At 41.0% G+C, this 27,429-nt stretch overlaps 1 protein-coding gene across 1 annotated transcript; it reads right to left on the reverse strand.

Moving 5' to 3' along the window:
* Window positions 1-1,531: 1,531 nt before the first annotated feature.
* emc2 (ER membrane protein complex subunit 2) lies at window positions 1,532-27,168 on the reverse strand. The gene is made up of 11 exons (XM_020634059.3): window positions 27,058-27,168; window positions 26,212-26,325; window positions 22,921-22,985; window positions 21,829-21,914; window positions 19,963-20,020; window positions 14,475-14,560; window positions 14,226-14,285; window positions 9,547-9,628; window positions 9,181-9,291; window positions 7,355-7,459; window positions 1,532-2,135 (listed from the first exon to the last, which is right to left on the reverse strand). Exons 1-11 carry the CDS (start codon window positions 27,095-27,097, stop codon window positions 2,049-2,051), a joined length of 894 nt encoding a protein of 297 aa, XP_020489715.1. The 5' UTR covers window positions 27,098-27,168; the 3' UTR covers window positions 1,532-2,048.
* Window positions 27,169-27,429: the final 261 nt, after the last annotated feature.

The following is a 27,429-nucleotide window of genomic DNA, read 5'->3' on the forward strand; positions in this document are numbered from 1 at the left end:
CACTCTGCTGAGCCGAAGGATTAGTGGGGTTACACAGTTCTCTCCTCGGCACCCTCTGCCCTTTTGGTACGGCTCTGCTGTCCAGGTATGGACTGGTACAATGTTGGTGAGATCTGAACAACTGGAGCAAAGGTGGAAAAGGCTGTCAGGAGTTTGAGCTGCGGTAAACGGTGAGGGTTAGAAGTGATGCTGTTGTTTATTCAGATTCTACAATACATGTGGGTTTTATTTTTCTTGACTGTTTGATATAGCACTGCCACTGATGAACCCACAGAAAAGATGTCTCAGGTTAATGCCTGTTAAATGGTGTTCGACCGATTTTTGTCTTCCTTAGTAGTACCATTTGAAGTTAAGCTTATCTCAGTTTTATTGCATGACAGTAAAAGCCTACGGCCAGGTGCTTACTATCACACATTGCTGCTTAGTCAAGGTTTGTCCCAGTCATGAGTTCTTCATCCAGACTACAGATGGCACTGTTGCCTCAGTATGGTTGGCAGTGGATACATATATCTCACATTGATGGCTCATCAAACTGATTGATAACCTTAATTCCCCTTTTACAGGTTCATAAACTGTTGCTAGTACAGCAGTATTGACATGTGAAGCTCCAACAAAAAGGAACCACTCTCCTCTAAATCAAACGGCTTTCAACCCTGTAACTCTTCAAAAAGGAGCTTCATCTCTCCACAGCCCTTTTCCTGTAAAAATACCTCAAGTCAGTATGTACTCGAACGTTCCCCGGGTTTCATTGGTTACGCTAGGTTGGCGAGGTAAATCAAATGCAGACACATTCATCTACTGACCAAGTCCAGAGAGTATTAAACAACTTGAGAAAACAGCTCTCCACCATCCGATCTATGAGCGGGTGACCTCTCTCGATTTAAGGGCTATCCAACAGAAGGCCATAAACTCAACACTGGTTTTCCATCAGCTGAAGAGTAAAATTACGAGACAATTGCCATAACTTAATAAACAACAAAGATGGAAGTAACAGCTGACCCTGCATGGGTGAGTGATACCTTAAGATGATCATTTGGATCAATTCATATTTAATGACAGAACGCAGTGAACTGAGTGTAGCGCTCTAACAGCCTCTCACAGCACTGATGTCTTTCCTCCCCGCCTGTCAAGAAAGTTCCAAGATTCATGAATACAATTTTCTTTCCCCTCAAACTTGTGGCGTATTAATTACTGGCAGCTTTCTCTGAGGCCCTCTAAACTAAAATGACAGAGGTGTTCTTAATGTGCTGAAGTTGGTTCAGCTGCTGTCAGGGGTAATTGAAAGGCATTTCCAAGCAAGCAGGATGAGTCCCTCTTATATGCCCCTGCTGTTCCGCTGCTGCCTTCATAATGACAAATGTCTCTCATGCGTCTCCAGAATCAAACTGCTGGGTACAACATGGCCATTGAGAGACATGGAAATATTAAAAATGCTCCTACACCCATGAAGAAAATGCATTTTCAACTTGGCTAACAGGCTCACTTTTATAAACACATTTTGATTGATCAGAGAAGGGAAAAACAAGTTGAATTAGTTAAAGATGTTTAATTTACAGACAGAAACATTAAAGGACTTCAGTGCAAGACAGGTGGGACCTCCACACTGTCTTTATAAATAGCATCTACTGTACAGCTTGTTATCTTTCCTGGTTGCAGTGTTATAGCCTTGATGGGGACATGCTAACTAGCGATATCAGTTCAAGGTTAACCTGAAAGACAGCCTGAGATTTGGAAAACGTATAATCCAGGCTTGGGAAAATCACAGCTGGGTTAATGCTATGAAGAAGTTGTTTAAAAAAGAAAAGCTGGAGCACATGGAATTCACTGTTGGAGGTTCCAGATGGGTGGGGAAATCTTTGCACATAAGAGAAAGAAATGTATCCCAAATGTCCATGTCAAGTTCAATCATTTACAGGACCGGACGTGAAGGGGTTAAGAAAAGAACTATTCTAAAGATCTCCTTCTGGTCACATTGCTGTTTGAGCTGCCGTGTTGCTCCAAATGTTGCTGTGTTTGAGCACTCAGAGGAAGAAAGGCATGGAGGACATCTAGGACATGGTGATCTGCATCGACTCCAGCATCTCCTCCACTGCCTTCATCGAGCACTTATTCTCCTTGGACCCACGACCAGCCATCTGCATTGTAGAATTGGAAAGGTAAAGAGACACATGAGAACATGAACTTGTCACGTGTATTCACAAACTTAGAGAGTAGAGAGCCAAACACACTTACACACAGAAAAACTCAGGAAGCAAGAAGCGAAGAATAATCAGAGAGGAGAGGCATCAGTGGTCATTGGACAGTATTTGTGAACCGGTCATGAAAAGAAAAATAATACCTCTAATCCAAGGGTTATTCCTAAATGTTTGAATAAGTCCCATTTCAGTTCTCTTTGTGTACGAGCGCTCCAAGACAGGATGCCCACATGATTAGTCAATTTCCATGGCCTCTCGTACAAGAGTACATAACACTGCTCTCTAATTTCTGCTCTGTGTCCAAAGGGTTTCACAGGAAGTTCCGCAAATTAGAATCCACAAACACATCCAGCATTACTCATGCATGCACATACGGACACACACTTTTTGTGCCCAATTAAACTTCAACAGAAAAGGCATCCCCTCCAAAAATATCAAAGAGAAAGACAACTTCCTTCACCTTGGGTCAGGGATATAATCAGGATCAGTGTAATTAACCCTCACTTCACACACATTGAGATATGGACATAGATCTGTATTCAAAGGCATCGGCGCAAGACGCCTTGTGTCTTTGCTAAAAAGTTGCAATAGAACACAGCGCAAAGACTACAGCCGACGGCCAACCACCAAGTATGTTCTGCGCATGAGTGAGAGGCAATAACTCTCCATGCCAGCAGGCAGGTGTAGTCTGTAATCATCATTCCAAAAAGGGGAAACTGAAAGAGAACAAGGAAGAACGCGGATAAATAAACCGTTGTTGTGATACGAGAAGACAATTTTCTCACCGCTGTCACTCAACATTCGGAATATAGGAACTTCTAATGGAGAATAATGTCTGATTAAAAAGTTGAAAATGGAACTGGCGTTGTCAGCCCTTGGTCTTTTACAAGTGGAACAAGAATAGAAGAGGCGCTTATGTATTTCTTCTCGTGCACTGGCCCTCCTGTTTCGCTTAGCTGAACAGCCAATCAGAGAGATTTCTACCCCCAACCGTGCCGGCGACGGGTCACAGCGATTCAATATGTGGAATCAGCCAAAAAAAAAGCCAACTGGCTTAAGATGGTGCCTTAAGATGGTGCTGAAAGAAGTCAGGGCTCACCAAAGTTATTCAAATTGATCCTGAGAGAGAACATGGATGTCAGCCAACTTGAATCAATCACTCAAGAACTGAGGCGAATGAATTGACACAATGTATCATGATATGAGAAACATTTAAAGGGCTAACAAGGGTGCTCCAAAAGTACAACTATAAGCCTTACTGTGATTTGTTAATGAAGTTCTGAGACTTCATAGACCGGATCAAACTAGCAGAAGCCTTTCCTGATACTTAGAGCCCCAGTCATTTAAAAAAACAGAGAAAGTAAAATCCCAAAGAGAATTTGCAACTAATAGATCATATGAATAGGAGGTGCAACTAAGAAAGAAAGCTCCGTTGCTTTTTAAAGGCATTGTAGACATGTCAACAATGACCAGTAAAAACAGCTGAAAGGACAAGCTGGAGGCAATCATAAAAAAATTATGGAAACACCACTACACTGAGCCGAACAAGCATGGGATACTTAATGCAGCTCTGGACAAAAGCGCACATTCTGCGCCTTCCTCATAGGTGAGAGATGAATCCCATGAGTGTTTGTGCACACTCAGACAGAAGCATATGCACACAACCCCACTGTGAACAGTTTTTCTATAATTGAAACACAAACAGTTGGCTGCAGAGATGTTAGTTTTGTGCCCACACCAAGACTGTCTTGGCTTTCTTTCAAAACACACAAAGCCCTTCGTCGACATTCAAACTATTTGCGGAAGAACAGAAAAAGAGACAACACTCAGCCTTATATTCAACATAAAGTCATGCCTGTGGAGCAGTCACCTTTTGGCCCTGCTCAGGCTGCTACAAACAGGAACTAACTGTACCCTAATTGTTGCCTATTTCCATGGCAAAAACTATTTTCCTTCCTCTTAAGCCAGACTCTAACTGGGAGAAGGAAGTTGGCTAAGGTGTTCAATTAGCGACGTAATTTCCAAGTGTGACTCATTCTTCTAGATTTAGGATGTGTGTGTTTGTGTGTGTTTGGGGTAGATATAATGATCAGTGCATTTCATTGCCTTGCTGCCTAATGCGCCATTACCCTGGGCCCGGTAGTCAATTATCTCCTCAGCCTGAGGTGAGACCACCACATTAACTCCTGCCCTGTTCTACAACAGCAGGAGCAGACCAGACGGATCCACATCTATTTAGAGCTTCTGATAATAGAGTCGTGACGCAGCAGGAGCCTGTGGTCCGTGACAGAGGAGCTAATCAGAGAATCTGTTTCAAAAGTTAGGGCAGGAGGGCAGGCCATGCCGTGTTGCTTTGAAGCCCCCTGCACCTATATCCCACACGTCTCCAGGTCTTTTACATGTCAACCGACCACACTGAGGTAATTACTTTTTTTCTTTTTTTTTAAGTCAGTTGTGACCTCTCGCTGACGTCTGCTCCCACTTGCACTCACCTGCCCACCTTTTTCTGTCACTGAGGAATGACAATCACCAGGTACCGAGGTCTAATAAAAGTGGACGACTGACACGAGCAACGCTTTAAAAGGGGCCATCAATCAGCGTGCACAAGCGCACAGCAGCCTGCAGCTGTCTGACAGAGGCCCGCACCGCCGCTACCCCTTAAAGATCTCAGAAGTCATTTAACTGGAGGTGGGGTGTGAGACAATAAAGGAGGCAACCTTACACCTTGTCATTTAACTCGCCTGACACAGCAACCAAAAAAAGCATCTAAAGCAAGCATGTGCATGGTGCCAGCACGCATGCACATGCGCACGCACGTTAGTGTTGATTTCAACATAGATTTGATTTAAGTGTAAAAAAGCTGATTTTCCCATGACGTTTTCTGTTTTTCTCCAAGGCTTTTCTATAAATAATATCAGTGTTAAATCTGTGGGGTGGCAACTATGCAGAAATCATCAAGAGAATGTCTGATTTTAACAGTACACAACTAGAAAAATAGGTTGTCAGAGTATGTGAATTATAAATATTGAGACCGTTTCAACATGTCAGCAAAAATGCTGCTCAATACATTGCTCTTCCTAGCTTTAATTGTCAACTCGACTCATGATTCAGTCAGTAAAGAGAGTCTACAGAAATCCTTCAGAGTCATATTTAAGGCAGTGTTTGGGAAGCAAAGATCCGTCTATTTGATTCATTACAGCCAACATCACCAAACACAGATGTGTGTCTGTCTGTGGGTAAAACCCTCTCCCACACCTCCTTGGCAATAAGAAAAATATTTAAGCGAGTAAAACATGTGCTACATCACTGGTTACGCTACTGTTTAATCCCTGTAACAAGTATCAGATGCTGTCTCAATGTACTCTTTGAATCAGTCTCTTATAACTTGTTTGATTTATTTATATACATTGTTTGCATCTTTGCAACTGCCAATAATTCAATGAATTTTGATGTAAAAATGCAATGAGGCGTAATATGTTCATTGAATGACTGTTTTTCTTCTTATAGATTTTGATAGGATCAGTGGCCCATGGTCTTCATCATACTTGGAACCTGGCTGCATTGTCATCTCACTCTTCCGCCCTGTGAGAGTCTGATACCTTGAAAACATACTTCTTTCTTCAGACATATGGACACTTAGTTCCCTCCAAATAGATTTTCTTTTCTTTTTTTACACATTTCGTTTCTCTCCTTCTTTTTGGGCCTCAGATTTATGATAAGTTGTAGGTATTCTTCATGTCCCCTGCTGGGATCAAAGACTTTCAGAGGCAGCGAGATGAGGTGAGCCAGCAGACTGATCAAAGTAACAAGTAGTGTGGACTAGAGATCAATCGAGACATTTTGATTGACTGGTTGACCTGCCCACCTCTAAATTTTTTCTATATTTCAAGGAGATCAATATCTGCATATATACCAAGTGTTGACCTAAACAAAACAAGCTGCGCCTCTTCAGACATGACAGTTCATTCCACATGAACTTCAACCTAAACAGATCATGTCGAAGCTTAAAGCTCTTCTGTGACACAATGTAAGAGTGACAAACAGAACCACTGCTCACAGTGACGTTACTCACATGCACTTTTTCCAACAGAGCCGTCACACTTGTCTGAGTGCTTGACATGTGAAAAGTGTCTATAAGGAGAGGAGAGCCGAGTGTGTGGTGAGATGAGGTCTTTGGAGGCTCAGCAGGGATCCCCTCGCTCTCTCAACAGGACCCACACATGTTGAGCTAGAAACCGCTTATTACTTGTTTTACTGTTGCTGCCCAAATAAGCAACACATATGGCAAGGGAAATGGCTTTTAAATATGCCTTTATATTTGGGTTGCCATGATACCAGCATAAACAATTTCCTTGATACCAAGAGAACAGCTCCTCACATTTTCCTCTCCTTACTTTGTATGCATGTGCAAAATATACGTTTTGAAGCGTGTAAGCACACACAAACACTTTCATCCTTTATCTCAATTGTTTAGCCACTTTGCTTATAAAATGATTCTTTCATATCACAAAAAATTGACTCACAGGGACACTCATCTGGCAAGATGAAGTCTTCTTATTTATTATCAAATTGATAACTTTTTAGGGAATGCTGCAGCTGATGAAAAATACATGACCATCTATCATTAGAATCCTATATGTGCAAAAGCACAGGAGGATCTGTGAACCTCTCTTTGAAAATCACTGAACAAGACATTTCTCAGCTACAGTCTAGCGTGATTCTGGTCCACAGAGAGTCAGTTTGTGGCTCCACGAGAAGCTCATCGGAGAAGCCAGGGTGTGGAATAAAGTCTTAGCAGACATTGTGGCCTTAAGTCAACACATTAAAAGTAAATGTACCCAGACACAGTGAAAGACACTGGGGTTGTTATTACAACGCTACAAGTCGAAAGCATCCTTCAGGATTGCTGTGCATTCAGGGGTCATCTGGTGGTGAATACTTAGCACAAACTATGCAAATGAGGGGATTTCTGGAAGTCTGGATATTGTGTGCAAATACACCATGAAAGCTTAAACAGAAGAGTCATAAGATCTCATGATGTCAGTTGGAATTAGATGAGATGTGGGAAAGAGTAAAAATAATAATAATATATAAAAGACAGATACCAGGACAAGAGTGATACATGCAATATACAGTGAAGATTGATTATGAAGCCTTACCTTGTAGGCTCTATTTATCTGTGTGGCAGCCCAAGCAGCATACTTCATGTTGTCCTTCTTCACTTTGGCACTGACTTTTGGACTAGCAGCAATGTGACTTGCAGACTAGAGGAAAAACAGAAAACGGAAAGAAGAAGCAAAGGAGAGCACAAAGGAAGAGTTCTTATATCAAAACTTGGTGAAACAGCAATAAAAGCCTAATTGAGATGAATGTGCAACCACTCTCCCCATCTACCACTCCACCAGTCATTGTGGCAGAATGAAGAGAAAAAACAGACCTTGGCCTGATGACACAGGAGAAATCATTTATAGGAAGGAAAAAGTGAGTGTTTTAATGCTTCATACGTAAATTGTCACTTAACAGGGCACAATTTCTCCAACACCGTCGATTCTCGCCGATGAAAGGACCTTGTATGTCTTCTAGAAAAAAAGCCGGCACACAGTGAACGAGCGCTGTGTGAATCACGGTCTCTGCCTGCCCCGACAGCTCCCCTCCGTACCACAAATCCCATGTCTTTCCCATGTTCCTGCCATCCTCTCCACACAGCAAACCCCAGAGGGCTTACACTGCCTGCACTTCAAAGCCCTCCCTACCAGTGCGCTGAAACTTTAACTGCACACCAATCAACCTGACCCTGTTTTTTCTATCACATGGTTTGGCTTCTGTTTTATTTAGTAAGCATCTATTTTTTATTTCTTTTTTAACTTAGGAAAAAAAAACCTTAATTTAGATTATGACAACCCAGGCAGGCTATCCCCGAATTAAAGTGTGCCCAGTTATGGAGGGGAATCCCCATTCAAGTGCTGTGAGTAACTAACCCACAACCCAACTGTGGTCAGTGCTACTAGGTGTTCCATTCAACTGACTCAGATGGCATAAAATGGTGAAAGTTTCCTGCCCTTTCACTGAACTTCTCACACCTGTCAAGTTCTGGACCACAGAGAAGATCTTAAAATCTGAAAAAGACACTCTTTATACGATCTGTGAATCATTAAGAATAAACTCCCACCTGAAGCCTCCATTTAAGAGCCGTGTGTCAGCAGACGACTTGTCAGGAAACAGTACAGGGCCTGCTTTGTCTCTAGACAAACGTGAGCATTAACAGAAGCCGATGTATGGGTCTGACCCTGCCCTGCTCGTCCTGTACTCTGCACACACCTCAGAGCGTTTTCAGGGCTGCTGTGAGGTGTTTGGACTACCTGAAGATTCCCAGTGCAGCACACAGGAAAACACTGGGGCTCTCTGTGATAGACCTGCTTCCCCTCTCCACATTTCACTCCCTGTACTGCTTCGTTTGTATTTTTATGTCAAGTCTCACTTACATATGATGCATTGGCACTAGCAGACAACATCCTGTTTAAACAAATATGTAGATGAAAGGTCCAGACTACAATCAAACAGGCACCTGGTTGGATAATTTGCCACTGACAAAATGCTTGCAGCAGTCGAGCTGCTCTCTTTCTTGCGCTTTTCTCCTTTTCACTCCGTGACTTCTTTATTTATTTTAGTCATAAACATAAAAAAAGTCCCACCAAAGGGGTATTATTATGAAAATAAAGAGCTCCTTAGGGGCAGACTTTTCCGATGCTGGAGTTCACCGTCTGAGTCAGCAGTGAGCTGACCTGTCTGAGAGCCCCTTCTCCTCTCCCCCCAAAAGCACAACTACGCACAACTACACACACACACACGCGCACGCACGCACACACGCCAGCCTCAACCTTGACAAACCACAGGGTTACAAAAAAGGTTCTTCTGTTTTTGTTTTTTCCCTCTCTCACCCTCCCTCTTTCTCTCCCACTTTCTGTTCATGCAAAGCAGTACTCACCATGTACAAACCAAACAATGCCCTCATGTTCCGGTTGTTCAGCCTCAGCGCCTGGGCAAAATACTTCCTGGACAGATCCAGGTTTTCCAGCCCCCCCTGGGTGTATTTCACCTGTGTGAGGAGGCATTAAACACAAACAATAAGCTGTGCTTAAGGGCAGCTCAGGCAATGACAGCATGACATCTGAATAAGCAATACATGACAAGCCTGTGTAAACACATCTCTTTTCATGAGCATGTATTCCCAATGACGTTTGGTGCGTGTCGGTGTCTTTCTATGTAAAGAGAGGCACCATTCACAGAGAGCTAACAGTTATTCCACCGTTTGCCCCTATGCTTGTTGACGGACATCCAGGCGGGTACCTACCTCAGCGTACTGCTCACAGTACAAGTGATTGTGAGGATTGGTCATCATCAGCTCCTCCAGACAAAACGCAGCTTTTCCATAGCTGTGGAAACGACAAAGAAAACAGTAAGCAGATTGATACAGCTGTGGTTGTGTCATCTTTTAGCTTGCTCAACTGTGAAGCACAACATCCATGCCCAATAAATTCACAGGTATGAATTGGTATTGAAAACTCTTTGGGGTACGGGTCAGTTTACATGCGATTACTTGCATGGTTTACAGAGATCTGTAGAGATTCATCGGTGTGTTTTTCCAGCCTTTAATGTGTAGTTAACTACCTTCCTGAGGTCAGCACTACAGTAAGAGCTGGCACACTGTGCCTATACTCAGATGAGATCACTTCTCAGCAGCAGACTGCTGAGCTGTTGACCTCACACTAATCTGCTGCCACTCCAATTCTAATACACAGTTTCCCCTTCAGAGACCCAGGCCAAGACGAGCTAAGATACAGTATATCATTGAATGCAAAGCCATAAAACATCTGTTCACCTAGCAAAACAGAGGCCAAAACACACAGAAATCTACCAACATAAAATGGGGCTTCACTGACAGTCTATGAACACAGTCCACATTAAGTGAAAGTTTAAAGAAAAAGGCCACTGTGTGGGTCAAAGGGCTTCCAAACTGGGACAGATTTGATTGAGGAACTTCATCGTTGGTGAAATAAGGGGGAAATGCTGTGATGCAGGAATCAGACAATCCAAATGTTTCCTGCCGCAACATGGAAAACGGCCTATTTAATGTCCGCCAAGGTAACTAGCTGAAAGATTAACAGCAAAAAGGCGGGGGGGAGAAAGAAATTAACAGGGGGAAGGGGCTAGGTTGAGGGGGAGATCAGAGGGCTTGGGAGGCTGGGGGGCTGCTTACGATTACCACTTCCTCTGTATAAAGACTTTCAGATGTGCTCGAGCAGTGGCCGTGGCCTGCAACAGAGCCTGCTCCATCAGCCATCAACCAGAGTCTTGTACTGGAGCCAGACCCTTACCTCTTCCACTCTTCTTCTATCCCATCTCACCCGGCCATCACTGAGCTAGAGTTGGAGAGCGTCTCAGTTCCTGAGAGGACTCTTCACCACATTGCTCGAGTAAGGCTGTAGACACCATTATGCTCACGACTGTAAGAACTGTTTTCTTTTTGGAAGTTACTTAAACCATCAGGAGCGGCTTTTACCCCCATTTTAATAGCACATTCTGACTGAATATAAGACACAAACTTTTGTGTGAAAAAATATTACTATTTATCCTGTAATTCTGGATGACCAGTCCAATTATGTTAAACAGTTTCATACGCTGGAGCAGGAAAAGGGCCAACAGCACATTCCTACAGTGGCTATGTGAAATACTCGCACACAGGAAAAATAAGTCCTCGTCTTGACACAGCCAGCATGAGGATTGTTTTAACAGTGTCAACTCGGAGGCCATTAATTACCTTTTAATGTGTTAACACCGATGCCAGCAGCAGCCTTTACAATCGCAGCAAAAGAGACACACTGCTTTGTTTATTTTTAGCTCCCAGGGTGTTGTGCAATGAGGGAAGGAAAGTTTATTTGTCTTCCTCCCTTCTCCATCACCCTCTGTTTTCTGTAGCTGGGATGGTGGGGTGAGGGGTGGGGAGGAGTGCCACCACCTTCTCCTGGGAATTCCACAGCAAGTGCTCTCTCTCTTTCTATCCCTTCCTCCTTGCTCCATCCTCTCTGGAAAAGAGTGTTGATAATGCCGGGCCGTCCGGAAGAGGAGGAGGAGGGGAAACAGGGAGTTTGTAACCCAAAATAAAGAAAACAAAGAAAAGAAATTGACACGCCTATAGATAAGGGGCTGTGGGAGTGAATGGTCTGATATTAGAAGTGTTGGGATAAGCTAGGAGATAATCCGCTCACCCCTGGATTTCCTCTGGCTATTACAGCAATAAAGCCTCCCAGACAAAAGCACAAAATATCCAATAAGTAGCCTTCTCACCGCGCCACACATTCCTGCTGCCACTGCCTTCCTACCAGAGCAACCACGCAGCCTTAGAGATGCACACAACACACACACATATATAAACCCATCGTTCAACTGCAGACACCGCTTCACTAACCCCTGAGCCCCAGACAATTAAGGAGGGATAATAGGAGAAACAAACAATATTATTTTTTTCTAACACTACTCTTGTCTGTCTGAACATTCTCCTTGGCAACTGAGATATCAGTGGGAAGCCAGCAAGTCTTTCTGTTCTCATATCTAGGAGAGGGGCTTAAGACTGAAATCCAATTAAACAACTCTTATGTGACAAACATTGACAGGGCTCCATTCAGACCTCTGGCTGAGTTTGGTATCTCACCGCCTCCATTGTGGCCATCCAATGGCCCTGTGGAGATCAAGCCATCAGTCTCATAAGCAACTGTTAAACTGACAGATACAACTTGTCTGGCTGCCTGACACAAATAACCAGTTTTCTACTTTATATGTAACAAACATCTGCCATCAATGGAGGCACTGACACTAAAATACATCAACACAGCAGACACATCTCAATCTCTCATCAATCAGAAGTTGCACGTTTCACTTTTTTGTCCGTTCACGACCAAAATTCACAAAGTCCCATTCATGTCAGTTGTTCTGAAGAAGACAAACATAGTGTTGCTTGTTGACATTTTCCAGACAATCAGCTAAAGAACATGCTCATTTCCCACAGAGATAATTTGCCCTTGCCTCTGTTGCTCCCAAATTTCTCAGAATATAATCCTTGTTATAGAACAGAGTTATTTGATTCCTCAACTGAGTAACTTTTAGCCTCAGTTCCAACTACAGATGGTGAAAATGACCTGCTTTAATCATCTACGGGCTTAAACAGGGTCTAATCGCAAAGGTGGGTTATAGTTTACCACAAAGAAAATGGAATATGTCTTTTAGCGCTCACATCAGGCAAGTTTCAAGAACAGCCTATTTTCACCTTCGTAATATATCCAAGATTAGGAATATCCTGTCGCAAAATGATGCAGAAAAACTAGTTCATGCATTTGTTACCTCTAGACTGGATTATTGTAACTCTCTTTTGTCAGGGTGCTCTGGTAAGTCTCTAAAAACTCTTCAACTAGTCCAGAACGCTGCAGCTCGTGTACTGACCAGAACCAGGAAATGGGACCACATCACTCCTGTCCTGGCTTCTCTGCAATGGCTCCCTATACAGTCTAGAATAGAATTCAAGATCCTTCTTCTCACTTACAAAGCTCTAAATGGCCAGGCACCATCTTATCTTAAGGAGCTACTAGTGCCGTACTGCCCCTCGAGAACATTACGGTCCCAGAATGCAGGCCTGCTAGTGGTACCTACCGTCTCCAAGTGTACTATGGGGGGTAAAGCCTTCAGTTATCGGGCTCCTCTCCTCTGTAACCGCCTTCCAGCCAGTGTCTGGGAGGCAGACACAGTCTGTATTTTTAAGAATAGACTTAAAACTTTCCTTTTTGATAAATCTTATAGTTAGGACCGGTGCTGGATTGTTGATGGATGGTTTGCCTCCCCCCCACCCCCTTGCTCCCTATCCCTCTTCCTGCATCTTATCCCATCTCTCCCCCTATCCCTTTCCAAGCCCGGCGCAGTCTAGGCCTGTGAAGGCTGTTTCGTCATGAGCCGGGGATCCGGCCGAAGATTTCTGCCTTTTAATAAGGCAGTTTTTTTCTTACCACTGTAACTTTTGCTGCTTTGCTAAAGTGCTCATGATGGATAGGCCGGATCTTTGTAACATAGCAATGAGTAATGTCTTTTACCTGCTTTTTGTAACATAACAATGAATAAGGTCTTTTTACCTGCTCTTTGTAATGTTAACAGACAAAGAGTAAGGTATTTATCACTTGTTATGAGTTGACACTACACAAAAATAAATTGAATTGAGTTGAATTGAATAGAGGTTAAAGGTGGAAGCTGAATAGAAAGTAGGGCTGTCACGACATCATCATTTTAATCTTTGATATGAAACTTGTAAGGGCAAACAATATCGATATATATGTTTCGATACCATGGCAACAAAAATAAAAGTCCTAGAAAACAAATAGGAGGAATTGTTCTTTTTCAAATTAGCATAAAATTGCAAGCAAACCGCACTCTGTTTGAATTGCACAACAATGTGAAATTTAATATAAAAAGGAGTATGGTCTAATACTTGCTCTTTTTGTAAATTGTTCTGAAATAACATTTATTATGAATCAGCAACTACCTTACTGATTGAATTGGGACACTGTCACTTCCTGTGCTCTGTTTCTAAGGGAAATAAACATAACTTTAGGACATGAGAAATGTCAATCTGAATGGACAGCTGTTACTCTCTCTCGCAGCAGCTGTTGACTGAAAATATTACTGAAGATGTGCAAGTTTTTTTTTAAAGCTTCAGTACTTATCACGGTATCAGTAAGTATTGAAGTATTGAACCTTTTAACAACCTTAATAGGAATTCCAGAGTAACTTTAGAACTTCAGAAAACACAAAGTGATTTAGCTTTCAAAACTCTCATTTGATTACCTTTCAGTAAAAATGGTCTTTTTAGACTTCACTCAAATTTATTTTGCTTCACACTTTTGGGACATGGAATTTCATCAAGATAAAGCCTAACCTATTCTTAAATGTGTCATGCTGAATTAAACATAATCAAGTAAGATATGTATTTACTCATGTTCGTTGATGTAAAGCTCCGATAGCTCGTGCCACGCTTCTTGATCCCCAACAAACCTGTGAACACAAAACTTGTGATGAATTCTCCACCTTATACATTTAAAATTTCTAAACAGAAAATGTGTTAGCTACATGAGAGAATAGTTTAAGAAAAAATAATGACTGTCCTGAACTTAGGCTTTAGTTCAAATAAAAGCCAGGGGAGAGGAGGAAGAGCCACTCTGACCCTCTTATAGAAACACTCACTGTTCAAGATACTCATTGAGCTCCCGGATGGCTTCAGCGGTCTTCCCCTGGGCCTTTAGGATGGAGATCTTGCGCTTCCTTGCCGCCTGTGGAGCAGAGAGTAAACAGGATTAGAAAATCCACCCCTCAAGTGTTTGTCTGAAGGCCAGTGAGAGGTGTAAGAGTTGTGGAGTGTTTAGATTAGTGTCTTTGAAGTGAACCACAATATAAGTTCACTATGCAACTTTTATTTATTTGATGCATTACAACAAGAACAGAATAAAAAGGGAAAAAAGGCACTTTGTGCACTAAATGTTACTTCCTACGGAGATATTTAAATGAAAATTAGCCTGTAGACATAATTTCAGATACTTAGTGGCCATGTCGGACAGGAGATGGACACACACTATGAGTCAATGTTTGGGAGCTGGAATGAGCTCAGTGGCTGCGATAAAGTGGTGAGTCATCCCTTAACCAAGTGGGGAAAATGGCACGCTCCACGAAACCCCAACGCCTGTCCTCCTGCAGGCACGGCACGCATTTAGCGCTGCACCAGCCCAACTTACATCAGCTGGAAATTGCTTTCCGCTTCGTTTTGATGTTGAAGTGACCTTAAGGTGGATTAGACTGTCATCAATCTGAATTAGAAAGTATTACTCCTGCTTCTCCAACTTTTCCAAATGTTAAGACTCCCACCAGTCCTCCTCATCCATTTGGTAGTAAGTGAAAACCTTAACAGGAGGCTGCCGCTCCATTAGAAAAGCAATGCCCTGCCACAGCCTTTTTTTTATTTATGGACTGGCACTTGATTGAGTGGGGCTTCCTCTCTTGCACTGCTAACCAAAGCCATTGAGGGCTGTGTATGAGTCATGTCTAAGGGGCCGTAAATTGGGGCCTCTTCTGACACTACCATCACAAGAAATCCACTTATCAATCACGCTGGGACAGGGACCTGCAGAGGCTCAGTAGACTCAACAGACATGCAATGTTTTCGCCTACCCGAGGAAGAAGGCAACAGGACTATATCTTCAAGGATGTTCACATAAACAGCAAGGATTTCTTCTTACATTAATGTGTGTCCAAACACACCATTCACATTGGTAGAAGTGTGTATTTTTAGTCTAAGGATTGTTAACATCCAAATTGGTAAAATGATGTTAAGTTATCTGACAACAAGGAGCAGTGTAAGGTCAATCTGTTATTCCTTCTTTTAGGCCCTCTGACTTTAAAAGGAAATATCACACTACTTTACTTTCAGTGTATTTCAAACATGATGTTATGTGAGATTCAGGAATTTATACTCACATTAGACTAAATGTGGGATACTTTCTCATCCAATAAAAAAAAAAGAAAAAGGAAACAGAAAAGAACTAAACTCACTTCAGTGATGTTTAATGTTGTATTTTGCACTTGTGTTCTCCTGCTATCACCACACCCACCTCTCCCCATTTTTTTCTCTCTTTTTTTGCTTTACTAGATAAAGAACACTTGGGTCTCAAAGAAACATATGGAAGTTGGTAGCCCGGGGAGTCACACAGCACTTTATTAAACAAGAAGCAATTCCAAACCACTTTTCTCTCTCCTCCTTTCTCCAACTAATGATCCAGAAAAAACCTGGCAGTGGGTTTGATCCGTCATTGGTGGGATTCTTTTTTTATTATAATTAGTGCTATGAGGAGACTAAGAGGTGAAGACTTTTACCTCACCCTTGTCTCTTTGCTTTGACCCACCGCAGCCTTCATTTACAAGAAACATTGCAACAAGAACATCATACCTATCACTATTTAGCATTCATGCTTAAATTTTAAAGATAAATGAAAAGAAAAGGGAATAGAAAGAGTTAAAAAGCCAAAGCAAAATCAGCGAATATACATTTTATAAGATTTGTCTACATTTCCTGCATTCAACACTTGGAGGCGGCCGCCTACGCCTACTTTCCTAACGCTCCTAGCCCTCATCGAAATCAATTAAGTTAGTACAACAATATAGTGGAGGAGATGAATCATATTCAATCCAGTGCAGCAGAAGACGTGGTGACAAACTACCGAAGAGGATGAAAAAGTGAAAGGAGAGGAAGATGTTTTCCTGATTATTGTTTAATGCTACAATGCTGTACAAGGATGCCCAACAAAAATATCCGCCTACCACTGAATTGCCCCTACCAATGACTTTGTCCTAAAATAAATAACATGCACACAGAACTCTGAATGTGTGTTCAGACTGCGGAGGGATCGTTCATTCGACACAGCTGTGACCGTAGACTCCAGACTGCAGTGGGTTTCATAAACTTCACTGACGGACCTGAGAGTTACACAGTAACACAATGCTTCAGAAATAAGATGTTCTGATTTTGTTTTGTGTCTGCCCTTCTATCGCTGTCTCTCTTTCTCTGGCACCATCAGAGTATAATAACCTTTGTAAATATTATTATTTTAATATTCAGCGCCATCAAATCTCAGTTACAGCGGTGTGGAATGTGATTCAAAGCTTCAACATGCCGACGTATTAAACAGATACCATCGAGAAAAACAACGTTGATAAAAGTTACAACATTTACACATACAATTTGTCATGGCGTTTGGTGCAAACAATTCTCTATATTTACAAAAATAAAGGGAAAATAAATAAATGTGTTTTTCCTAAATGAAATGTGCTTTAACTGTGAAAATGACCATATTAGCTTTCTTGTTAGATTGATATTAATTTCGAGCAGGGTACATGAATTAATATATTAGGGTTTTATGTGAGATTAGAATTCCCAATGTTGCTTGTAAAATGTTAATCCATTATTATGCATGTTACACATGCAAATGTACAAAAAGAAAGTAACCACCCATGCCTGATGTTGACCCAGGAGAAACCTTAATCCACACAATATCAATGGGGAAATGACATGGTCAGGAAGTTTCAAATGAAGAATATACTTTACCTTAATATGGTCAAAAAAAACCTGCTATGAGGCTTTAAGTTTCAGATTAATTTAGCCACCCAAATAAAGTCTCATCTCACAATCAATCTGTAAGGGTTTATGATTGTGGGTAAACCTCAGGGGTTGTATACATAACCCCAGTGGCTTCTTCGAGAAATACTTCATTTTTTATTAATAAAATAGGCTAAAATGAGATTGCTGGAATTCAATACCACTGAGTTGACATGCTGATGAAATAAGGACAAGCTGGTATGTGCCTATAAGCAAATGTTTTGGTCATGTCCCAGTCATAAGCAGTCGTACGAAGAAAGGTGGAAATAAAAAGTGCCTTTACACACGCAGACAAGAATTTTGCCAGATCATTGCTGTAGGTATTGGAACATAACAAGCAATGGAAGGGCTAAGAGTTTGAAACATTTTTTGGACACCGCCATGGCAAAAAAAAAACCTTGAGCAATTTTTGTTGATTCAACAATTTTGGTTAATGGGTACCACATCTATTCCACAGCCTGTAATTACAACAGCTCAGTTTCCAATCTCTGCTTTGCATGCTGGGATGCCTCGCAAGTCTTGCTTGTGGTCGCCAATTTTCCGCCATTTCTCAAGCCCATCCCCTGCCTGATTCTTCAGAGTATGCTGAGGAACTTGTAAAAAGGAGATAGCTCTCAATCCAAGACAGGTGACCTAAATGATGTCAGCATGTCATCGCTCCACCCAACGCAACTACACCCGAGTAACTCAGGACAAGGATTTTTGGGAAAAGGTTTAAGGTTAACATCCCAGGGACACAGAACCTATTTGCCTTTTTTGTTGTTCCATTCCCAGCCCTGGGTTTGACTGACAGCCTATGGGTGGTAGGGTGGCAATACCTAGCAAGTAGAGACCAGGAAACCGACCATTCCCTTTCCCAGGATGTCACTCAAATTCCCAGAAGATGTGTGCCACGAGGGGAGGTTCCCTGGGATTCAATGATTTTTCCAATTCCCTTTGATGGGAACGGTAGATACAACTTTTTGTTGAAGATTATTTAAATTACCGTACTATTACATAAACTTGTTAAATGAGTATCTGTTTTGTTTCTGAAAATAACAACTTGGATTAGTGGTCTCTGTTTAATCTTTTTTGACAGGCAAGACTGGGACAAAATCTTTAGAGAAAATTTACTGTAATCTTCCCAGTGGTATTTTCTCATCAGACATGGCATGAATTGAACCTTCTACATGAATGAGTAAAGTTGACTGTTTCTGCTGTTGTTGGCAGAAATTCATGTCATTAAATGGACTTCAGCTTTTTTTTACCACAGATCACACATACCCATTAACATCCATTCACACCGATGGCAGAGGCTTTATGTGAAGTGACCATCAGAAGTCACTAATCCCATTCATACACATTCACACGCCACCGACGAAGCAGAAGGAGCAATTTGGGGTTAGGTGTCTTGCCCATAGAGACACATCGGACATGTGGCTGCAGGAGCTGGGGATAGAACCCTCGACCTCCCAGTTGAGTGACAGCCTACTCTACCAACTGAGCCAAAGCTGTTCCAAGAAACAATAATAAGTGTTCATACCCACAATAGGGCTGCTCAATAAACCAAAATTGTATCATTATGGCAATGTTCCCAATAAACACATTGCAAAAAATATTAATATTTGTTTATATAATAAAGCAATGCTTTCTAATTTGTTAATTTTAACTGTTGAGGAGAGTCCAGAGTAGAATGGTCATGCTTTCACACCATTTTGATCTTTATATGAAAATCATAACAAGGCATCAAAAGCATGAATGTCTGTGCTGTCTCTGAAGCACTGAAACAAAATGTTTGGTACTTCTAAAGCAATCCGTATGTTAGCTCGGCACAGAAAACTTGTTGAACATCTTTGGGGTGAGGGGTGGAGGGAACAGCCAAAATAAATAAGGTCAGGGTTTTGTTTGAAACCCCTTAAAAAGATGTATTTCCTTGAATGGCCACATCTCTTTATGGAAACAATTAACAGCAGGTACATTTTGTTTTTGGTTGGGGGTGTGGGATTGGCAGAACACTGGCTAGACATGCTTCTGCAAGTCATTGAGCAGAGATGAACAGTGAACTGACAGAAAAGATAGCTAAGACAGACAGAGAAACCTTATATATACATGAACACGCTGTGCGTAGCACACAGCAGTCTTTGCACCTGAAGCCAAAAGACAGCAAGGAGAAGGTGGGCTATCAGCTCAGCACAGCTCAGCTCACTGAGGGTTAGGGCCTAAAAGGTCCAGTTAATCACCTTCTTGAAAGACCAGACCTATAGTTACGCTTTACTTACACCAAACATGCCTGACACTGACACAGATCGTGAATCATCCCCCACCTGCCCAGCCCCCTCCCCTCCTTTTAGATGTGTGGGCGATAGGGTGATCAGCACTGTGGTTAAGGTCATAGAGGCCAAGGGGAGTTAAACTGAGCAAACACAATGCTCACACCGAAGTGCCTCAGCAGATTTAAAGCCCTCCGAAAAGCTGAGACCACAAAGTGAAGCAAAGCAGTTCACTAAGCAGAGGGGCTTTCCCCTTTCTTTCCCCGCTCCCCTGTCTTACCGTATTGGTGGGGTCATCCTGGAGAATGGCATCATAGTGCTTGTTGGCCTCGTCGTACCTTTGGAAAGAGAAAGAGAGGTGAATAAATTTTTTTTTAACCAATCCCAGTCCTGAGACCAGTGAAATTAGGTGGTGGGGAAATCAAACAAAGTTCAAGGTAATCAAGTTTGTGTATATATCGTGGCAGGTTCCTGTGATTACAGTGAAGCTGTACAGAAATCAGCAGTGATCTCAAGGAAGAAATAAACACTCATTTAAGTCAAGGTTACTGGTCACACAGCAGACATTGTGAGACGCTTAAATCACTTGACAATGAGTCATGAAATCAATACAAACAAAGCCTGGTATTTTGAAGATTGTATTTTCATTTGATTGTATCTAGTTTGATTCACCTTTAAACAAAATTTAATTGCTGCTTTTACATCTGTCTAGATCTGCAGCTGTAATGTCGGTTCAGTTGTCTGTCTCTTGGCTTATACAGTATACCACAGTACAGACATATGAACCTGATAAGCAACAATATCCAGAACGGCGCGCCTCAATTGCTGGGCTGTGCCCACATGATTCTGTTTAAAGGGGAAATTTATGAGCTGTAAATATCAAATCATCCGGTAAAGAAATCTGAGAATAGAAGGCATGTGCAATTCACTTGTCATGTCAAATCAGGCGCTGAAGGATGATTTCAGAACTTTTTTCTGTTAGTGGCAATCTGCAATGCTGATGTTTCAGCTGCAAAAGCGGGGATCAGTGATCAGAAAGTGTCCCGCCCATAGTCTGCAAAAGACAGAAGCAACTCTGGTTCCCATTAGCACTGAGAAGCCCCACTTCCAGCACTGCTGCCTCCCTCACATTCACTTTATTACTCAGCCACACTTTAGGGGAGATTTTAGATGGCACCAGGCAAGCACTCACAAGCCACTTTGATTCGCTTTATTTATTTAAGAACCGAGTGTGTGTGTGTGTGTGTGTGTGTGTGTGTGTGTGTGTGTGTGTGTGTGTGTGTGTGTGTGTGTGTGTTTGTTGGTGTGGAGGGGAAGGGCCTAGTTGTTTGAAGCTATGTCATTCAAGTGTAGCTCTGTCTGCTGCCAATTAGATCCCTGTGTGTAGTTTATTTAATCTGACAGTGCCCAAGCAATCACTCTCATTATCACATAAACTGTGACATAACCGATAAACCAGCAATGGTGACCCGAGTGGGAAATGTGAGTAAGGTAGTAAACAATTTGAAGTACTCTTCTTTCACTTTAGTTAAGACTAAAATCCTCCTTATTTATCTTTCTTTGCTCTCTTTTTCTTGCTTTTTTTTTTTTATAAACAGCAGGTTCAAAAAGTAAACGCATCACTGAAAGTGGTGGAAAGAATGTTGACATTGTGGTGACATGTGAATATTTACAGCACTGAGGCAGTTTCCCACTTCTGTTTTGGTCTCTGTACCATGGAAAAGAAAGCATCAAAATAGGGAGGGCAGAGAGAGAAAACACAGAGAGAGATAGAGTAGCAAAATGAGGAAACAAGGGAGGAATCAAAACCAAAAAAGATTGAGGGACCCCCAGAATAACAGTGGCTTCTGACCACTTCCTCCTCGGGAATCCCTAACTCAGACTAAAGGGCCACAGGCTACCCAGCAATGAACTTTTCCTCTACCCGTTCCCTCCTCCCCAAAGGAATCCTGGGTGATCTAACATAAACAGAACCTACCCCACACACGAGCTGTACTTACACACCCTGACCATTATCGCTAAAGCTGTGCTAACAGTTTATACCCCCTAAGCTAAAGTACGACACTGTACACAGTGCATGAGAGTGAAGCTGAGCTGTTTTTTTTGCCTCCTCTTCATCTGAAGCTTTTGGTACAGGGGAGCTTACCTTTCCAAAGCTTCCAGCCTCATGCCCGTTAATCGCTTCACTCTGTGGCTTTCTGGAAACTGCTTCTTCAGTTCCTGTAGACAGGTCTGCGAGGATGTGGGCAAAGGAGAGACCAATTATAGTTGGCTGTAACTTAACTTTGACACATTCTCTGACACACATACCTTTCATGATACAAACCTGTCACAGAAAATGTCTGATTTCACCTGTTTTAGCTTAAAAAAAAATAAAAAATAAACTTTCCAAACCGATTCAAAAGATGCCTGTATAACTATTGGACAATCTTGTGTTTGAACATTTGCTGTGGGTACTGACTGTTAGTCAATACGCCAAATTGCACATGAATGTTTCTAAGGTGAAAAGAGGACTTGGAGAATACCTACAGCCTCCTTCCACTCTGCAATGAGCTGATATTTGTTTGATCCTATAGTAAGGAAAGGAGTGAGGAATGGTTACAATCACATTCAGCATTAGACTGAATGAGATGAGAAACGTCTGCAGTGTGGTTTGTATCGTTTGCACTATCCATCAGCTGGAGTCTGGTCCTTCTGCTTCTTTTTTTTTAAATTTGGCAGCAGGGCTGGAAGGATAGCCAACAGACAACTAATTGTAATGACTGAGTTCTGCCTTCTCTTTAATCAATGAGTCTTTCTTTTTTGCCAAAGGAGTCATTTCAACTCTGATTAAAGATGTACCTTTTCTATTGCCATGATTTCTGGACTTCTTTTTTTTTATCCTTTGCAGATTTGAACATTTTTAGAGCATGAATATTTCAACATGAACTCAGAAACATCGAATTAAGTTTAAGCATGGCAAATAAACGCCTGAGGGAAAAAGCTGTTGAACTCCATAACTGAAGGCCAAGTTCAGCTAACACTTGAAGCATGCTTCTCCACTTGTTTGCTACACCGTCTAATCCCAACTTTCAGCAAATTGTTTTTCCAAAGTACAGACACAGTAATACCATTTGGCCAAATAAAAATCAGATTTTCACATTTGGCAGAGGAGGTGAAGCAAAGTAGGAATGGCTGAGAGAGTGAAGGATGGCTTTTGAAGCTCTTGGGTGTGTGAGGACGAGCGGTAAAAACTCACCAGAGCCAAGTCATCCCGACTGCAGTCCAGCGCTGCGATCATCACCTGCTCATAAATAATCCATACTGGGCAGAAGAGACACAGACAAAGAGGACTCTGTTAACGCCCTTTCCATTGAACTGTCTGCTGTAACATGAAAAAAAATAAAAATGAAATGAAATACTGATCTGTACAGTTGACAAACTGATTTGAGAGTGTGTCCTCAATAGCTGCACGCATGTTTCTTACCCAAAAACTTCCATCAGTGTGCCAGACTTCATTCAAGAACTTTCCCCTTTTCACTTCAGTAAGGCTACATTCAGAACTTCTGAATGGAATATGTTCAAAATAAGTTGCTTGTTTAAAACCATATATAAAATTACAATTTGAAAAGTACTACAATAATAAAATGGTCATAAATGCGGGAACATTTCATGTAAAGGACCTTGTGAATGGTGTTACAGTAATGTTATTCATTGCTCTAGTGATTTAGTAATAAACTACTAATTCAATCTCAGAGTAATTATGTTAAATATGAGGGAATTAAGTGGAACATCATCTCAGAAAACATGTTGTAAAATGACAAACACGGCATGGAAAAGATGATATTTGAAGGAGGGAAAAACATACAAGTCACAAGTTGGACAGTTCAATGAGAGCAAAGTCCCTCATTAGTGAATTAAACATTGCTGACATTATTTAAAAAAACACTTTTCAGATGTTAAGTGAAACCAAAGTCTCTAAACTAACATTTCTGGACACATCATGCTGTTTGTCATCTCACACTCTGTATAGTGTGACTGTGTTAACAGCTGCTCAAGTTCACATGCTGGGCAGATCTTTAAGAGCTAAATGTGGTTGTGTTAAAAACACAGTGTGTCTCTTTTCACTGAAAACACAAACATGTGCATACATCAGCGCCAAGATATGCAAAATATAAAACTATTTTGATTAGTGAATGTTAAAGCAATGCAGATGTGAGAACATGTGTAGAAGTTAGTTCCAGACATCTTAAGTTAATTAGAATGGTTAATGAATGTTTAAATTAAACAGAATTCTTGTATTTTTCAATCCATAGTGATTGCCAAAAGGCTATAAATCAATCTGTTCTAAAAGTATATTTAAGCGTGGTTGTTTTGTAATCAATTGCATCAGTATCAAATATTTCTGCGTTGTCCATTTTCTACTCCATGATGCTTGTCTCCCTTTTGTGATGAGGTAAAAGGTTTTTTGATTGATATATTCATATAGGCTTCTTGTAGAGACCAGCAGGCACAGCACCATTATTACCAAGCACAACCATTCCTTCCTGCTTAAAAAAAAAGATGTTTTTACATTCAGTGAACTGTAACGTTATAACATACTGACTAATAGTCTGGCTACAGAGGCCAATTAATGGAATAAATACAACATGTTTGAAAGACAGCTTGGACGATCTAACTGGACATGTTCAGCAAAATGAACAACCCTTGTTAATTGAGAATAATAATAAAAGCCAACTCCACCCAAAAAAATGGATGGCAATGCCAAAACAAATGGCTCTCCTTTTTCCTGACTTTAATGATTCCAAGTCTTGTTTTGATAATTACCATCTCGTTTCACAGCCAATTTAAGAGCTGGATTCAATAAAACCATGGCATGCAAAGTGTTTATTCCCTTCTTCTGAGGACTGTATGGCTGATTATGACTGGAGGGGAGAGGAAGGGTTGAATGGGGTAATACAGCAGGACTGTACAGTTACAGAGTCAATTCTTCCTGGTTAAATGTTTCAAGCAGATACTTACTGCTGCACAAGGAAAGAGACAATACTTACTTTCCTGCCCTGTTAACTGTATACCATTTCACACAGTAATTGTTTAATCTTGATTATTGTGTATTCATGATCGTGTAAGGACAAAATCGTTGTTGAAATTGAAACTTGATTAAATGCCCAGACCTATTTCATACTATACAAGGTACATATAAATCTAATGACCAAGTGTTTCCTAAAGTTAACATTTTCAAGGGGTTCAGCAGCAATCTATGAAGATCTGGACATATCCATAAACAGAAATACTAAACCTTTGTAGACACAGATGATGTTCCCCATGTTCAGGCAGATTTCACTTTATCTAACGTGACTGAACATGAGGAACATCAAATGTGTGTGCATAGGTTCAGTATTTTTTTGCAGAATGGAATTCAAGGTTCAATTCAAGGTGTGTAAAATAAATTATTGTAACCCTGCACAAATCATAAACAATTGTGTTTTAATTTACTATTAATTTTTGTGTACAAAGGAGAAAACAAGCAATCTCTAATCACCAGATGTACTTGCAGTCGTAGCATGTCTTGTTTAAAAGCCACCAGGGCAGAGAAGACTGACAAGCTCATCTTAAATATGGGGACTGCAGAGGTGGTCCTGTTGAGCTTAGAGGATGATAAAGGCTTCTAAGATCTGATGTGCATTTTTCGGGGCAGGAATAAAAGCTATCAAAATTAACAACAACTACTACAAAAGAACCCTGATCATTCTTATGATCAGTTATTTGATGTGTATACCTTTATTTTGAAATAATTTAAAACTTCCATTCCTGGTCTGCAATTATGTTATCTTTCAAAGTTACTCTTTAGCTTTTCCTGATAATCCATTGGTCTATATTTTGTGACATTGCCTACTAACAATCTAGGTCACTAAACCATTAAATATGAAAATGTTTCCTTTCTTGCTTATCCATGTTTTTTTTTAGTTAAGTATTTTACCTTTCCTTCTGAAATCTCCTAAATACATGTTTAATGTATTCTGACTGGTATTCTTGGCTTTTGAGGCATGGCTGTCCTTCTATCTGTGTTTTCCACATTACAGGAAACCTATGATCCTGTTCAGAAATGTATCCAAAAGAAAAAAATGTATACCACAAAAGAGAGGACAGGGGAAAAAAAATCGAGCTGGGAGCAAATCACCCACTTAGATCAATGATATCTCTCACAGTTGTATGAATGAACCCACAGTCAATAACATTAGCTTGACTGATTCTTCAGAGGGACATTTAGTGGTTTCAGATGCTAAACAGCAGAAGGTCCTTGTTGAAAAAATAGTTGAAACAGACAAACTTATCTTTTACGTTTATAATATGATGCGAGAGTTTCCATAAGGTGTCTGGTCATTCTCATCAACAACTACAGTAGTTCTGCCCTGTTAAAGTGGCTTAGGTACCATTTTCTTATTTTAGAGCACTACCAGTCTGCTGTTATGTTACAAAACTGAAAATGAGGTGTCGAAAGGTGACATATAGGGCCAACTTGATATAAATGTCATCGTGGCACACTTACTGTCATCTCCCAGTTTAGATGCATGATCACAGATGAGCTCTTCGCCGACATCCACAATTTGTTCACTATTTCTGCAGTTATCCTCTCTCCATTTACGCAGCTTATCTCTCATTTCTGTGGAAAAATAAAGCATAAGGGGACACAAGTATCAGCGAAAGAAGAGTTTCCAATCTGATCATACATCTTTGCGACTGTGTGATACACAATCACAGCATGGAAGTGTGAAAACAAGATGCCTGTCCATATTTTAACACAACTGCACTAAACTGAATTTCAGCATTTTAAATGAGTGGATTCAGCTGATGGTACTCAGAAAGCAAAAAAAAAGGACAGTAATTCACTTTAGCTTACATTTTTTGTTTAGTTCAGAGTATCAGATCCATGTTATCCCCTATTACTACTCTTACAACGTTAGGACTCCGCAGTGTGAATACAAGAACATTAGTATTAACATGTAATGTTTATTTCTCTCTCGTTAGCAGCTAACGTTAGCCGAAACCATGAGTGCCTTGCATTAGCTTTCCAGCAAGCTACAGGCATTATGTAGAACCAAACAGACAACTCCGGCACTTGAACATGAAACGCAACTTCAGCACCTTCAAAAACTAAGTCCAAAGTGACAACCGTCGAGCTTGTGTGGATAAACTGTAACTGATAAATCCAGCTAACGATGAGCTAACCATGCTAACAAGAATTAGCTTACTCCTTGACACGATGACTTATTTTCAGTCATGGGAAATGACGGCGCTTACTTGTGTTCTTGCACAAGAAAACTCGTAAGACTAAATTATAAAAGCATATTTCGATGACAAGTTAGCAGAATATTTTTTTTATCTTTTGTCTTACCTTCCCATCCAACATCGTACATGTCTGACACCGACGCCATCTTTTCTCTTCTGACAACATACGCGTGCCTACGTCATCGACATGCCATCTGTGGGCGTGTCTGAGGATGATTAAAAAAATAAAACCACCAAACTACTTTTCTTCTGCTACAACTTCTAGTAGCCTATTATTATTATGTACATGTGAATATTAACATGAATATTAAATATGTATAGGCATATAAGTACTGTCTTTTAAACTTTTTTATAAGATGTGGCTATGAAAAAACTGCCATAAAAACAAAAGAATAACTTGATGTCATTCATAGTTTGCATTCATGATGGCTTAACGTGCCATTTTGACTTTCAAACCCAAACTGAACATTCTCAGGCT

This window comes from Labrus bergylta, chromosome 8, assembly GCF_963930695.1.
Source record: "Labrus bergylta chromosome 8, fLabBer1.1, whole genome shotgun sequence".
Taxonomy (NCBI): domain Eukaryota; kingdom Metazoa; phylum Chordata; class Actinopteri; order Labriformes; family Labridae; genus Labrus; species Labrus bergylta.